Raw genomic sequence first — 14,652 nt, 5'->3', positions numbered from 1 at the left:
CTAGAATATATCTATGTAGTCTAGAAGTGGAAAAAAAAATTAGTTTTTATTTGTTTGTAAGCTAACATAATTGGTATGCTCTCTGTCCTGCATTTTAATTGAGGAATATATAAATGAATTGAATGGAAAATTTTAAAAAAAAAATTAACACAGTTATTTGCAATGTAAGACTATTATCTATCTTTATTCTTTAATGTGCATTAGCAGATCTTTTCCTGTGAAACAAAGGGTGACCTAAGGTATGGAATGAAATGATGTAGAGGATCTTGAAAGTAACATGTATCATATAATTTTAATTTCTTTTCTATTCCCACATTTTAATGTAAAAGTCTGTCCACATATGCTATAAGAAATGGTAAAGCTCACTCTTGTGGTATAGTAAGAGAAGTGCAGAAGCAACAGCCCTTTATTCTTCAGTGTTTTTTGTTTGCACATAAACATTAGAAGTAGCCCTTAGACATACTGCTTTCTGTAGATGGATCCTTGGTATTTTCATCATTCTTCTCTCAATGAACATGGTTTATTTAGTTCTATTTTTCTTTCTGTGGTCTAAGGAACTTTACAGGATTGATGCAATGCACTGTCAGGCTGCTGGACATGTATTGATGCTTACAGCACCACTAACCAAAGCTGCTTTACTGAAACTCACTGGTTTTTCATCAATCATGAAGTTACGAATGCAGCCAATGAAGGAGTTGCGTGTAGTCAGGCTGGATGTTAGCAGAGACTCTGGAAGAAGCAGATTTAAAAAAAAAAAAAATTAGAGCTCATGATGACTAAAATAATCAGTTTGGTGGCAGAACCTTTTCAATTTGCTACTAACTGCAGCTCTGCTGAATTTTCTGTGGGTCCTTTAAAATGTTGGGCCTACTGCCAGTGTCCTAGAGGCCGTTGGAGTAAGTATGGGGAGTTGTCTACGTTTATGTAAAAATCTTGATATTACATAGTCAATAGAGGCCCAATCTTGCAATTTTTGACAACGGCATTTTCTTTTAAGTAACAGAGTAGATGAATCCCAGGGTGCACGTTTCTAATTTCTTTTAACATTACACATATTGTTGTCTGTGTCTGATTTGTTAGTCTGCATTTGGTTTTACTATAATTACATGGTATTAGTCAGTATTATATCTTGTTTGTTGTCATGAAGTTCCCTGTAAGATTGTTCTGTGCCTGGGTGATAATAGACCCAATGTATGGCATTGCTTTATTATTCTAATAATTAATGTAAAATTAGAAGGCTCTATTATGAAGCCAAACAGCATTTGCAATTACTACTTTATATTACCTCTCTGGGAAGAGTTCTGTCCTAATAAAATTCCAGTTTGGATCTAAAGGATGAACAGGCATCTGCACATAGATTTTATTATTCCCTTTAGGCTCATTTTTCCTTCTGCTAGTGTGGGATGGATGAGAACATCACACGCTCAAGCCACTAATCCAAGATAAGCAATATAATAAATTTTGTAGTTAGAGCTGTTCATGATTGACATGCAAGGCACAGAGAAATAATGCTCCATGTTTTCAATGAGAATATACAGGAGATGACTTAAAAATTGAATCACGTAGTGTTGATTACAGTTTGCATATGAACCCCAACAGGGTAGCTCTGTCTGTTGACTAAGGGAAGTAAATGTAGTAATCTTGGCCCACGCTACACAGATGGTCTGTGAGTCACAAATTCACATTAGCCGACATCTGTGCAGTGGAAATCACTAGTCAGAAAAAGAATCTTCATGTTTTGTCTTGTGCTCAAAGATGCCATTTCTTGAAGAAGAGGAAAGAAGCCTACCAGCAATGAAAAAACCTTGAGAGTGAGTTTCCAATTCCATAAATGAATAAATTACTTCTTAAAAAACAGTAGCCCATAATGGTAAGTAAAATGGAAAAAAAGCTATTTTTTTTTCTAGTTGTCTAACTTCTCTGGTTAGTCCACACCTGACCCTACAGCAGCTGTGACTGTTTAAATTTCAATGAAGCAATGCTTTATTTCTTGTGAACTTGAGGCAGAACATTTCTGATCAGCTCTTGAACCCTTGAATTTTACCAGGTTGTTCACATGAGGTATGTTTTGTTCTTTTTTTGAAATGAAAACTAGGCCTCTATGTTTTCTCTGTAAACAGTGTTTAAATTTGAGAACATCATACCACAAAGCTGCCAAAATCTTACCTGGTACACCTCCAATAAACACTGGCTCCCTGTGGTCAATTGCCTTTGGATTTAGTGGCCCTACCACATGGTTGACTTCAGAGTCTACATCCAGCTGCACCACGTTAGCATCTCTAATAACTGAAAGGAAAAGGAACAGGGATCAAAAAGATTGTAAGAAGTAGCATGTGAGTTTTCTGTGACAGACAGGGGTTATCTGTTTGATCTGAGTAGTTTGATTTTGCATTTTGCTCGATGGGGTGTGACCCATCAGAGGCACTATGTGGGCAGATTCTGGCACAGAGCAGGGCCAATGGAAGACACAGTGTGGGAGCAAGGGTGCTTCTGAGTGGGGCACTTGATTGCTGGCAGCTGTGTCCAGGCTGACAGGTATGAGCAAACAACGGCACGTGGCTCAGTAAAATTGTTTGCTAAACCATTCCCAGTATGGGATGTACTATGATGCAGTGAGGTTTCCTCCTTGCTTGTGTGCCTGGGCTTCCTTCAAAAGGAAAGCAGAATACGTGGGGAAAGGGTGCATGCTCAGATCTCTTCTGGATGTGACATGGAGGCATCCCAAGTCAGCATCTAGACAGGAGGGCAGGGGAGTTCAAAGTATGTGAGGTTTAGAAGTACTTTCTGGGTTTCAGGCCCAGGAAAGAAGGGTTGCTGTCTAGCACAGGGCCAAATCCTGGCTGTAGACATCTTTCTGCGTGAGGCAGGGGCTCTCTGGGTGTGTCCTGTTTGACCTTTAAGGGCAGCATATACTTGTGCCTGCTACATTCTACCAACTTATTTAACCTCTAATTGGGAAAAGAATAATATTATCTGAGTTCTGGTTTTGGCTGGGAGTTTACGACTTAGGAAAAGGTTGCCAGCATTTCAGCTGGGCTGTCTCATGTTCTTTGAACAAGGAGCTTCCATCTTTGCTTGTTCTTTGCAGGAACTTGTGCTTGTCATCCCAGGAAGCTCTACAGTTCCTGTATCTGAGGGGGCAATATGACTGCCTCTTTCACACAAAATCGTGTCTTGACAGGTGAAAGGGAAGAACTGAAAATATGATCCAATTCCCAGTGCACTAGCCCAGGGAGATGGATATCTGGGGAGGGAGAACTGGGCTCTGTCACCTAACTTAGGGGATGATCATGTTTTACTGACCTGCAATTCGGTGCCACCTGCCATCGCAGAGACTCTGTTTCAGTGTCACTGAAGTTGAAAAATCCCTGATTCCATTATTCAGTTTCACAGTAACCTGGAGGAAAATAATGTAGTCATCCCTGTAAACCCCCTCCTGTTCTCTTTTTTACTTCTGTTGTAATAATTCTGTGTTTCTCACTCAAAACATGTATAGTATGTAAGGGAAAGAAAAACATTATTTAATTAAATTATTTAAAACAAAAAAGCACCTTTCTAATTAATGGATTTAGGGTTTTTTTTTTTGTTTTCTGTGTTTTTTTTTTTTTTTTTAGATTCAATAGTTCTGCAAAATTTCTGATTTGAACTCAAAGAAGAGTTCAAAAAAAGATTAAAAAATAAGAGCTAATTTCTCTTACGTTTTCTAGTACTGCTACTCTGTAATTTCCTGTGTGGTAAATTAGTGTTTAGAGGCATCAGATGATGTTTTGGCATCTTGCTAACCAGCTAATAAGGAAAACAGTGGTGAAAACCCCAAATATAAACAAACAGACAAGATGTGAGAAAGGAATAGATTAAGAATGACTTTTAAGTTACTTGTGCAAGCTTACCAGCAAATCTCTGGCAGAGCTAGAAAATTAACCCAATTCTGAATTTCGCACCTCTGCCATAGTTGCATGGATTAATATTTTTCTGCATGGAAATGGTACAGCAGCAGCAAAGCAGCATTGTGTCCCATTGCAGGGCACAAGATTCCCAGTGGTGATTGCGAGGGAACTCCAAACAGTGAGTCCAGCCACTCAGCCTTTCCAAATGTCTAAGCTGTCCCTGATAAGGCTGACACCTTGTTGACTGAAAATACTGCAAGGAAACAACTTATATTTAATTTTAGAGGATCTCTGTTTCAATATAGTTGTAACTGAGCAAATTTTGAAACTTTTTTTACAAAAGGGCACCAGCAAACAAAAATGAAATGATCCTCATGTTCTCTTTCATCCACCCTTGGACCAAATATATAGGAGCAATTAAAGCAAATGCAGAATTGCGAGAGAAAGTGGCTCCTCAATGAATCATACAGACAAGCTGTACTGATAGAGAGAGATGTGTACATTTAAAAAATGAATTAAAGGTGCTAATTGTTCTTGTTTATAAAGTAGAATTATTTTCACAAAATGAGTCCTTGGTAACACATGCAAAGAGAGCAGACAGTTAATGGTAAAAAAACACAGACACAGAAGATAACTGGCATACTTGTTGCGATGACAAGCAGGGTAGAGCTTCTTTTCCAGTGTGATTTTTGTTAATAAATTGCATGTATGTTATAAAGGAAGTGAGATTTGAAGCAATAAGTGAGGCAATATGTTTTGTTAGACCAGCTGATACAGGTGGAAATGGATATGCAAACCTTCCTTCAGATCTTTACATAAGAAGTACTGGGCTGGACCAGTTGTATACAGATGGAATCTCTTAAGTGTGGCATGATACATAGCAATGCCATGTGCTTTGAGAAGTTATTTGTTAATTTACCAAGGACTAGCTACAGCTGTAAGAATGGGCTTTATCTTAGTAAGCAGCTGTCAAAAGTTAGGTGCCTAACTGAAACACCTGTTGTCCTCTCTATAGCCAATATAGAAAAACAGATTCTGTGAATGACAGCTCATTTAGTCACCTGTATTAACACCTGCTTTAGGATAGGATGAATCACCATATTAAACTGTCCATTCAGTTGCTCTAGTGTCGGTTCCTGTTCGAGAGGTGACAGCATGTTTCCTCAGGTGTTGCATTTCTAACTGAGGTGCAGCCAGCCTTAAATACCCTTTCATTTTGGTTGACAGTTAGATACTGCGTAATGCATTGCAGTGGTTAAAGAATATCCACACTGCTTAGTCTCTTGCCTATACCCTGAGTTTTTCTGCAAAAAGGAAAAAAAAAAGATTTCCCCTGCTCTAAACCTTTGCCTGTTTTGTCCATTTAGACTGCAACTTCGTACAGCATGTGTGCAGCTTGTAGGATGAAGGGATCCAGATTTTAGTGACGAATGTAATAAAAAATAGCGATAGCAACAACTATCTGGTAAATTCATTTCAAACCTCTCTCTTTCAATTGACAGCCTTACAAAAATCTGGAGGCTCTAGAAACCAGATCAACAGACAATCAGAACTTTCCCTCACTCTCCTCATCACGCATGTATATGTTAAAGGAAGAAGAGACTGAGGGCAACTCAGACTTCTCTTTTAACAAACAAGAAATAAAAATTCATCAACAGTTCTTGTAACTGTTATACATTTTTAATGTGTGGATGAAAGAGCAGTACCAAAGAGTCAGTGCTCTTGCTTCTTTTCAACTGTTCATTAAATATTTATAGTTGGTATCAGTAAAGTGATCTGATTTTGTCTTAGGTGTTATTTTGCATATTTTAAAAGAAATATCTGAGTTGCCAGTCTAAGCAGCTAACATATTTAGGAGACAAATAAGAATCAATTAATGTCAAATTTGTAAAACAAAAGCTGCATATAGCAGAGCCCAAGTAGGTAGGAGGGGAACCAGTCAATGCAGTGGAGGAAATGTGACCTTCATTATACCTGTCCATTTCTCATGTGCATATTCAAGTACTCTCCGTTCACGCTGTGACCATGCAGTAGAATTCCTGAGCTGCTTCGGGGACGTATTTCAAAAACAACTTCAAATTTCAGGCCCAAACTGAAGGATTCATCTGTGAGGTAGAAAGAATAACATTCTTTTTGTAGAGTTAGTGATGAAATTGGACATATGTTCAAAGTCAAAATAGAAATTCAAAGCCCAGGGTGGAACTTATTTGTCCTCTCTTTAAAACCATTGAAACATGTGCCAGTACACATACTTGAAGAGACACCATGGTGTGCTGTCAATGACCCATTTCAACTCTTGTTTTGATTATGTTTGCTTGGAGTACTAATAAAGGTTTCTTTATTTTTCTCATTATCTAAAAAAAAAATGTGTTTTGTTTAAAAATATTTCTTAGCAATGAAATGGATAGCAGAAAGTAAATTATCTGTATTTTTTGGCAGTTTCTTGTGTAATTTACTAGACATCCAGCAGTCTTTATACAGTGAGTGGGAGTTCACTTGGGCTTTGATGATTCAGTAGAAGAAACTCCCTTTTTCACTCTGGTGGTAGGCCAGGGAGCAAATTAGAAACACTGTCTCATTCTTGGTGTTGCCAATGAATGGGGTTGTCCAGTTTCCTTTCCTGTTCGGATCAGAGCCTATGTGACCAAAAACCACTTGTAAAACACTTCCTGGAACACAGCAGGCCTAAATGACAGAGAAGATGTGTGCTGTCATGCTGTTCATTATCAAGACAAAAAGCCTTTCTTTAGGATTTTTGAATTACATGTTGTGTTATTAATTAAAAAACTAAGGGATGACCATTTGCTGGTGTATTTTGTGTTAGCCATATTGACTTCTATATGTCTGTGATAGTTTTTACCATATTATAATCTGTTCCCTTGTGAAATTATTCTAATTATTTGAAATACATATGTGCAGATGTATTTGTGTAACAACATGTTAAGTTTCATGGTGACATTGTGACCTGTCAGCATCAGCTGCTTACCACAACAGTGATCTGTATCACAGCTTCAGAAATTACCACACCCTTTAGTGAAAGGTGCCATTCTGAAGCACAGTGACTACTACAGTCTTATTATGGGATACATTTATTTAGTAGTGTATTACCAAGGACGACATATCCTCCTTCTGATGAAAAGTATGTTCCTGCTTCTGATGGGCCTTCAAAGCAAGGTGTTACACTAAATGTCTGCGAAGCTGGAGTAACTGATCTTCCATTGAGCTGTAAATTGCTGAGGCAACCACTAAAACTGTAGACAGAGTTAATCTGAGGGAGAAAAAAAAAGCATGATTGGTAGATAAACTGCTTGTGGAAGGAAATAAACTCTTCTGTCTTTATTTGTACTTGTTAATGAGCTGTAAGGCTGTGATTGTCTGGTGCATCAGTTTTAAATTAGGAAACAGTTTCCAGAGAAGAGAAGCAGGACAGATGCTTTTCGTAGCCTCTCATGTCTCCCTAATGACTTTAAGGTAACTTCAGCTTTTGCTGTTTCTCAAACAATCCTTACTGAACCGGGAGAAACAAAGTGCTGCAAGAGCAAGGCAGTGTTATATGTATCTCATACCTTCAAGGCAAGACAGGGGTTAACTTTTTCTAGTGTATCTGTCTTATTAGGCATATAACACTAAGCGTTACCTTGAAGGAGACTTGGGTATGCTAATCCTTGCTTGAATGCTCTTTTCCATATACTTCAGTACCAAGATGTAGAGCAGAATCCTGACTTCCAGGTACTGTCTTCCAGGTGCTGTCTTAAAAAAAATCTCTCTGAAACTCATCTATATCACAGACCTTAGGGTGAAACTGATCTCACCCAACTTTACCTATCTCACCTAAGCTTGGATGTCACTGAGATTTCTCTGTTCTTCAGGGACCACTGGCTTTCCAGGTGCTGCTGCAAGTCTATGGAAGTATAGCACAGCTACTGCCAGCCCAGCCCTGTGGGAGCTTTACTATCCACTTGAACCTCATGACCTGTGTGTTCCTCAGTGCGCTGAGGATTCTGATCATAATATGCTTTTGCCTGAACTCATCCCACACTCAACTTTTGCATTATCTGTGTGCAGAGGTATGGGGTGATGTAATGGGAGTCTGCTTTACCTGGATATTTTTTACAGCTTTTCCTGGAGCTACACCCCCAATATAAAGTGGTTCGGTGACTTGCCAGGTATTAGCATTACTGCTGAAAGGTTCTTCCAGGACTCGGAGACCGTCAATTATCAAGCGACCAATATTTTTGCTTCTAATAAATATCACCTAGAAAGGGAGGAAAAAAAATTTAAGGATTGCTTTCATCTGTTGATGGAGCACTCTGTGCAGTGGAAGAAGGTTAGAGTTTGAGAAGAAAAGCTTGTGAATAATACTCTACAAGCCTGTTTTATCAACTACTAATACTCTTTGCTGGACAACCCTCTCTTCTCACATTCGTGTAAAGGCCTGATAGTAAAACTGCTGTCTTTCTTACATTTTGGTGTACAAGGCAGAAGTAATCAAGGTGTTATAAGGTCTGCTGAGATCTGCCCGTCTTACATTCGCATATGTGATTCATTGCCACAGTGCTATTGCTGTTAGCATTTTCATGGTCTTTGCCAGTTTTATGGTCTGGATTAATCCAACCTGCTTTAAATACTTAAGTGCCCAAATTAGAAGCTTAGTAACTGTAGAATTCCTCTGTAGTCAGTGAGGAGAGAGAGGTACCTACAGAGAGAAATTCACCTTGACCCCTAAAATTATCTTTTTATTTTCATAGACTACAGAGGGAGCCCAAGGCAGCTGTACTCCTTGCTCAGGCACTTCAAAGAAATTTGCTGAACAAAATTATCCTAGTCCTTCCTTTCCTAGCTAAATTAACTCTTAATTATCTCACTGCTCTGCTTGTTTCCATCACTTCTGTTCAGCTGTTAGTGCTGGGAATTGCTGGATTTTTATAACTGACTCACTTTCCTGTCCCTAGTTAATGACTTGACAAAATGCCGCATGGGAGATTTAAACATACTGGCAGAAGTTTCTCAACATATAGGTGTTGTTATGAACACATGAATGAAAACTCCCTGAGCTGTCACATCAGCAGTGTCTTTACTGCAGCCTTGATAGCATGTGCCATCATAATGATTGCTTTCTTTTACTTACATTGTGCCAAAGGCCATCATTGTATTTTTCTTGGCTCTTAATCCTTATCTTCTGATGACCAGCATTAAACATAAAAATGAGTCGGCCATGAGCAATGAAAAGGGCCATGAAGTTGGTCTCTTTTTGATCGGAGACGTAGAAAATCATTCCATGAGATGAATGGGTTTTCAGACTGATGGAGAACTGAGCTCTGGCACATAAAAACACAATATTAAAATTAGAGCAGATATAATTGACTTAAATCAAACTGCAGGCAGAGGAAGACTGAGATTTTTCCTCTCATCCAAAGGAATATACTTCTCCTTTATGGAAATGGTGTTTCTGAGAAACATTCTGTACTGGGTTTTGGAGTACAAGTCAAAGTTAGAGAAGAAGCTGCCTTGGAAGGAACTTGTTTTCAAAAATTAAAATCTCTGTAACAAATAAAATCAATACAGACCACCAATAGCTGACACTATATGCACTACATTTCCATTCCTGTTGAACAGCAACATTGGAGGACTTCTTAACTGTGATGGCATGGAGGCCTGATGGTTCACAAATTTTTAATTGTATTCCAGACTCACCGCTAAGCTTCTTCTTCCTTGTAGTTCCTTGGGAAGTCCAAGACAGCATGTCAAGTTACACCAACTTGGTTTGCCACTGTGAACAGTGACAATTTCTTCAGTGACTGGTGTTATTACTTTATGTCTAAAAAATGTCAAAGCTGTGCTGGTATAGGACAGTGCCAGAACTGATTACTCCTGCCTCTCATTTCAGGTGACTATCCTAGCTTCCATTCTTCATGTTGCCTGAAGGATCTAGATGTTCCTCATTGAATGTGTCCGTGCATTCCACATGTGCTTAAGCCCTTGCCATTATCGGTTGTTTTAAAACATCACAAGTCATTGTTTTTTTTTTTTTTTTTTTTTTTTTTTTAATGCACACTACAGTGATGAAGCTGTAATAGCAGTTGTGAGCCAAATATGTCTTGTAAGGATGAAGAGACACATTAGAGTTTGGGTTTTCCTTCATATGGGCACCATCAGGACTGCCCTAAGTAAAACATTATTGAATTAAAATGAACATAGTGCTTCTTTTTTTTTTTTTTTTTTTTTTTTTGTGTAAGTCAGGAAATAGCACTCTTCTTTTCTGAGTTAGTGGTCTGGTATGTGTCCAGGAAGTGCTGTGTTGTTGAATTTATAGTCTTTCATGGAAAATATTAAACCAAAATCCTTTGTTGGTCATAACATACCATATGGCATATTCTGTGGGAGCCTGAGTATTAAATGTCCACAATATCCGGACTCATTATTAATTACCTGTATTTCCATTATGGCTTGAATTGGACATGGTTTTCATAGCTTTATGTCCTACTGCACTGTGTAGATTCCTAACCATTAAACAGCTGACAAGGTCCAATCAACATAGCTGCTTCATTTCTCAGTGAACTGTAGTGTTCTTTTCCATCTCTGCTCTAATGCCATTGCTTCTTCCACAAAGAGACTGAAGGTGCATTGCTTGTATAGAACTAACATCCTCAAAGTCTTCATGCAAATAGGTAAGGACACACATTTTGTTAATATACAATGCAAACGAAGACTCCACAAGAGGGATGTAACTGGAAATGCATTCTATTTATTGCTCTTACTCAATTGAAACACCTTTTAATATATCCTAGCAACATGCTCTATACAAAAATTGGCCTAAGATGTAAAGGAAAAAGCCAGGGTAACGGCGGAAATGTGTCTGATTTTTATTTGAAATACGTCTTTCTCCTCCCTAGTATATTTGATTTTTATTTCTAAGATGCCTTTACCTTTCACTGAAATCCTTTGGTATGTGATCAAATTCTTGCCGGCTGTTTGCTGTTCCTCCAAACTGGTATGCATGTTCAGTTGCCTTGGGATTCATGGGCAAGTGGCACTGAGGGTCTCTTTGCATATTCACTTCTTGATACAGTTTTTTGAGGCCAGTTGAAGGCTGAGAAATCTTGTCTTTATCTCTTCCCACCTTCATAGAAAGAGAACCATTAACCAGACATTTTAACTAAGATTGGATATGATAAAATAACAAGACCATTTATATCAAAGCTAGTAATATATTTTTTCCTTACAAAAATACCAGGAAATGTTCCAAGTCAAATTTTCCTTGAACAGATCTACTATAGACGCTGATTTAGGGCAGAGGAAGGGATAAACAGAATACCTGTGTAGCTAACATAATTACAATTCCATTCTTTTACGTTTTTCGTGCCTGAATCTTTTCCTCTCTGCTTTTGAGGATATCACCTATAGTATAGGCATAAGAAGACATGCTTGGACTAAAAGTTCTGTGTGCTGGAAGAAGGTTTTTTTCACATTTATATTAATGCATGCTAATTGTACCCAGTAGAGAGCCATACAGAAGTAGCTGAGAACAGACCAAGCTTATTGCCTTTAGGATGTAGAAGAAATCAAGAAGGCTTGATTCTGCAGTACTTTTTGGAAGATGTAATGAATTTTGTTTTACGAGAGAGAATGATGCAAGTGTAGGCCAGATAGGTGGGGTCAGGGCAGTCATTTGCAGTGATGGAATATGCAAAGGAACAGGATCCTTTCCTTCATATGTCTGAAAAAGTCTTCAGGTGGTATATTTTGGATCCACGATTTGGAGAATTCCCAATCATGGCACAGCATGTATCAACTTTGGAAAATTCTAGGGTAGTACTGGGGCAATTTGTAGCAAACCTTTTTATTACGGTTTCCTTTGTCTTTTGATGAATTTTTTCCTTTCTTATGGAGAAGAGCAACTGGAGGAGATTCAACAGGGCATCCATACAAAGAAGTCTGAACTTTCTCAGAGTACTGCTGGAAATCTTCCACTTCAACCTCTCGATCCAACCTGTGTTTCAAAGAGGGGAAGACAAGAACATCTTTTTTTCAAGTGTTAGATTTGTCTACATTAAAATCACATTCATATTTTAAACGATGTTTGGATTGGCTTTTTTTTCATTCTTAGATCACAGATGAATGTACATTTTTGTTATTACCCAGTCAATGTTTGGGTAATGTGGGCAGCTTATACTACCTCTGCCTGTTGTATCCATGCTTGCATAAACAGAGAGTATCAAGCTGCATCATCAAATTCCCTTAAAAATCTTCTTTATAAGAACATTTCATAAAGCAATTACGATCAACAAATTCTGACCATTTTCACATCACCAAACTGATTTCCCAACTTCTGTGAGATGCCTTAATGTAATTTTCTTTCAAAGGCAGAGCTGAAAGCTACATAATATAAATGTAAATTACAGCTATTAATTATACATTGCACCACCAGACTTAACCGGTGTAGTACTAAAAGCTGATTTACATTGAGTTATTCCCACTTTAACAGTATCTTAACCTAGCAGGTCTGTGCCAACAGATTCCATGGTAAGTAAGGTAAGAAACTTATTCACACCTGCTGCCTATCCTCACAAAATAAAAGAGGGATTTTTTTTTTTAATGACAATAAATCAGTTCTTTTCAGCTGTCAGGCAGCAACTGCCTAGTAATGTGTTTGGGAGGATGCTACGTACCTAGTGAAGTAAGCATTGCTTATGCAGCCAGTGAAGTTGGCTTGCTGCGTTCTGATGGGAGAGCCGCCAAAATAAAACTTCATGCTGTCCGAGCTTTTCCCTGCTCTGTCCTTCACTGGGTTCTTCTTACTTTGTTTCTTGTCATCAACAGTCAGCTCATATCTATGAAGACAAAGCAAACATTTTGTAGTCTGGTTTCAGAAATGTCAATGCCAGTGGTTAGACAGCATATTACATGCACCCAGAATGCTCTGCGCAGTGTATACATCACTGAATGGTAGCTCTCAAAGTCGTGAGAAGACCTTCTCCCTTCCAGCTGTGCAACAGGCAGCAGTGCAATTAACCCACTGGTGAAGTTGTGTCCAGAGGCCCATGGATTTCATAATATCCTGGGGTTAATTGTGAAGTCCAAAAAATACAGTCCAGTCAGTGAAGACAGATAAACTAAGGGATTACTAATAAATGAATGGAGCCACCATTTGTGTAAAATAAGATCTAGGCACATGTTAATGCTTCCTCTTTGTGCCCCTATCCCTTTTTCCTTTTCTTTCATCACAGTACATTCATGTTTGAGTTTATACAATGTTCACTACCTAATCTCATTTTGCAACACATTAATTGCTGCAGAAGTCAGGAAGGATTCTATTGCTTTAATGGGAAATTGAGTATAACTAAAGCATCAGACATTGATTTTGCTTGACAAGTTCAGAATTCAAAACACTTGGGGAAACATGAGAGTCCCCAACGCTATTCAAAGGCACCTTTTTCACACCTTCAGCTTTTCAACCTGGTTTTTGGATGTCAGAAGTCATGGGTGCAAACCTCCATTTCCGTTAGAAAACTGGTAATGACCTGGTTGTATCTGCATGGGCAAGATTCTTGAAGAAAGACGCTTTGATTTATTTGACCTTCTTAGAAAATTTTAAGCATAGAAAACAATAGTAAAATATACTGATAAAACAATTATTTCAAATATTTTAAGAATTGCATAGACTTATTCCTTACTGCTGTATTTAGTCTTATGTTTGTGTCTGTCAGTGATAAAAATATTCTGAACATGTTTCACTGTGTGTGTCCCAAATGAATGCTACTTGTGAAGATGCCTCAATTGCTTCAGGGTCAATTTGGGATTCCTTTAACAAATCAGAACAATCAATCTTGCTGAAAAATGAATCTCATGCTAGTCTTAAATGATATTAAACTGCTTTCATACCTCAGCACAAAAAAGGACTAAGCTTTTAGAAAACTATTCTTTTAGTTTTACTAAAAATTCCCAGCATTTTGTGCTCAGGCCGAGCTGGCCAGTTTTCCATCATATGGATTTTTGGCTTTGTATTTTTTAAACAGAATTGATCAGTTAAAAATACCACTTTAAAAAACCCACTAAAACATCACTTTGAATGTGAATATTAAATGATAATGTGCTTTATGAGAAATATTTATATTCTAAAGGTAGGGAATAAAAGATGCTGGGCAGCTTTACCTTTCTGGGGTGACAGAAGTAATGATGAAGTGAGTTTTTCCATCATTGTAATTTCGGTCTGGTGATTGAATTTTGATTCCGCTTGCATTTAAAACGACAGCACCTCTGTCCATAGAAATGGATAATACATCTGACTGAAATACAGACAAAAACATCTTCATAAGCAAGTGTAACACAGAAAATTTAACAGTTCTGTGCATTTTCCTGTTGTTTTTGTTTTCCTTCCTGCTGTTTTCCCGATCTGTGCTTTGTTTGCAGAAAGGTATACTGAGATGCAAAACAGAAGATGATCTCATTAGAATTTATAGTCTTGCTGTTTTTTAAGCTTGAATTCTGGGAATTCTGCTGCTGATTATGTCTCACACATCTGTCACATGAGCTCTTTCCATCTGTCACATGTGTATGATGTTTACATTTCATTTATGTTTCTGGTACCCCTTGTGCTGTGTACTATAGCTGTTACTGCAAGATTCCTGTTTTTTCCTGCTGTCGCGAGACCAATACATTTTTTCTTTTCCTAATTCACTCTGATTAGACAGATTCAGTCACTCAAAATTATCTCAGAGGTATGATCTGCTGTGTGGGTCTGGCGTATGGGATCACCGTGCCACAT

General features: G+C 38.0%; 1 protein-coding gene across 1 annotated transcript in view; it reads right to left on the bottom strand.

Annotated features, from left to right (window-relative positions):
- Positions 1-370: 370 nt before the first annotated feature.
- Positions 371-14,652, bottom strand: part of LAMA4 (laminin, alpha 4) — a 100,205-nt gene continuing 85,923 nt past the window's right edge. The window contains exons 28-38 of the mRNA XM_010083783.1: positions 14,040-14,173; positions 12,557-12,718; positions 11,724-11,877; positions 10,814-11,007; positions 9,016-9,205; positions 7,987-8,142; positions 6,996-7,155; positions 5,862-5,992; positions 3,304-3,397; positions 2,167-2,286; positions 371-729 (exon numbers count right to left, since the gene is read on the bottom strand). Coding sequence (XP_010082085.1) covers positions 584-729; positions 2,167-2,286; positions 3,304-3,397; positions 5,862-5,992; positions 6,996-7,155; positions 7,987-8,142; positions 9,016-9,205; positions 10,814-11,007; positions 11,724-11,877; positions 12,557-12,718; positions 14,040-14,173 — 1,641 coding nt within the window. The 3' untranslated portion in view covers positions 371-583. The remainder of the gene's footprint in view (positions 730-2,166; positions 2,287-3,303; positions 3,398-5,861; positions 5,993-6,995; positions 7,156-7,986; positions 8,143-9,015; positions 9,206-10,813; positions 11,008-11,723; positions 11,878-12,556; positions 12,719-14,039; positions 14,174-14,652) is intronic.

This window comes from Pterocles gutturalis, unplaced genomic scaffold (assembly GCF_000699245.1).
Source record: "Pterocles gutturalis isolate BGI_N339 unplaced genomic scaffold, ASM69924v1 scaffold8600, whole genome shotgun sequence".
Classification (NCBI taxonomy): Eukaryota; Metazoa; Chordata; class Aves; order Pterocliformes; family Pteroclidae; genus Pterocles; species Pterocles gutturalis.
This window is presented reverse-complemented; position numbering and strand designations above follow the sequence as displayed.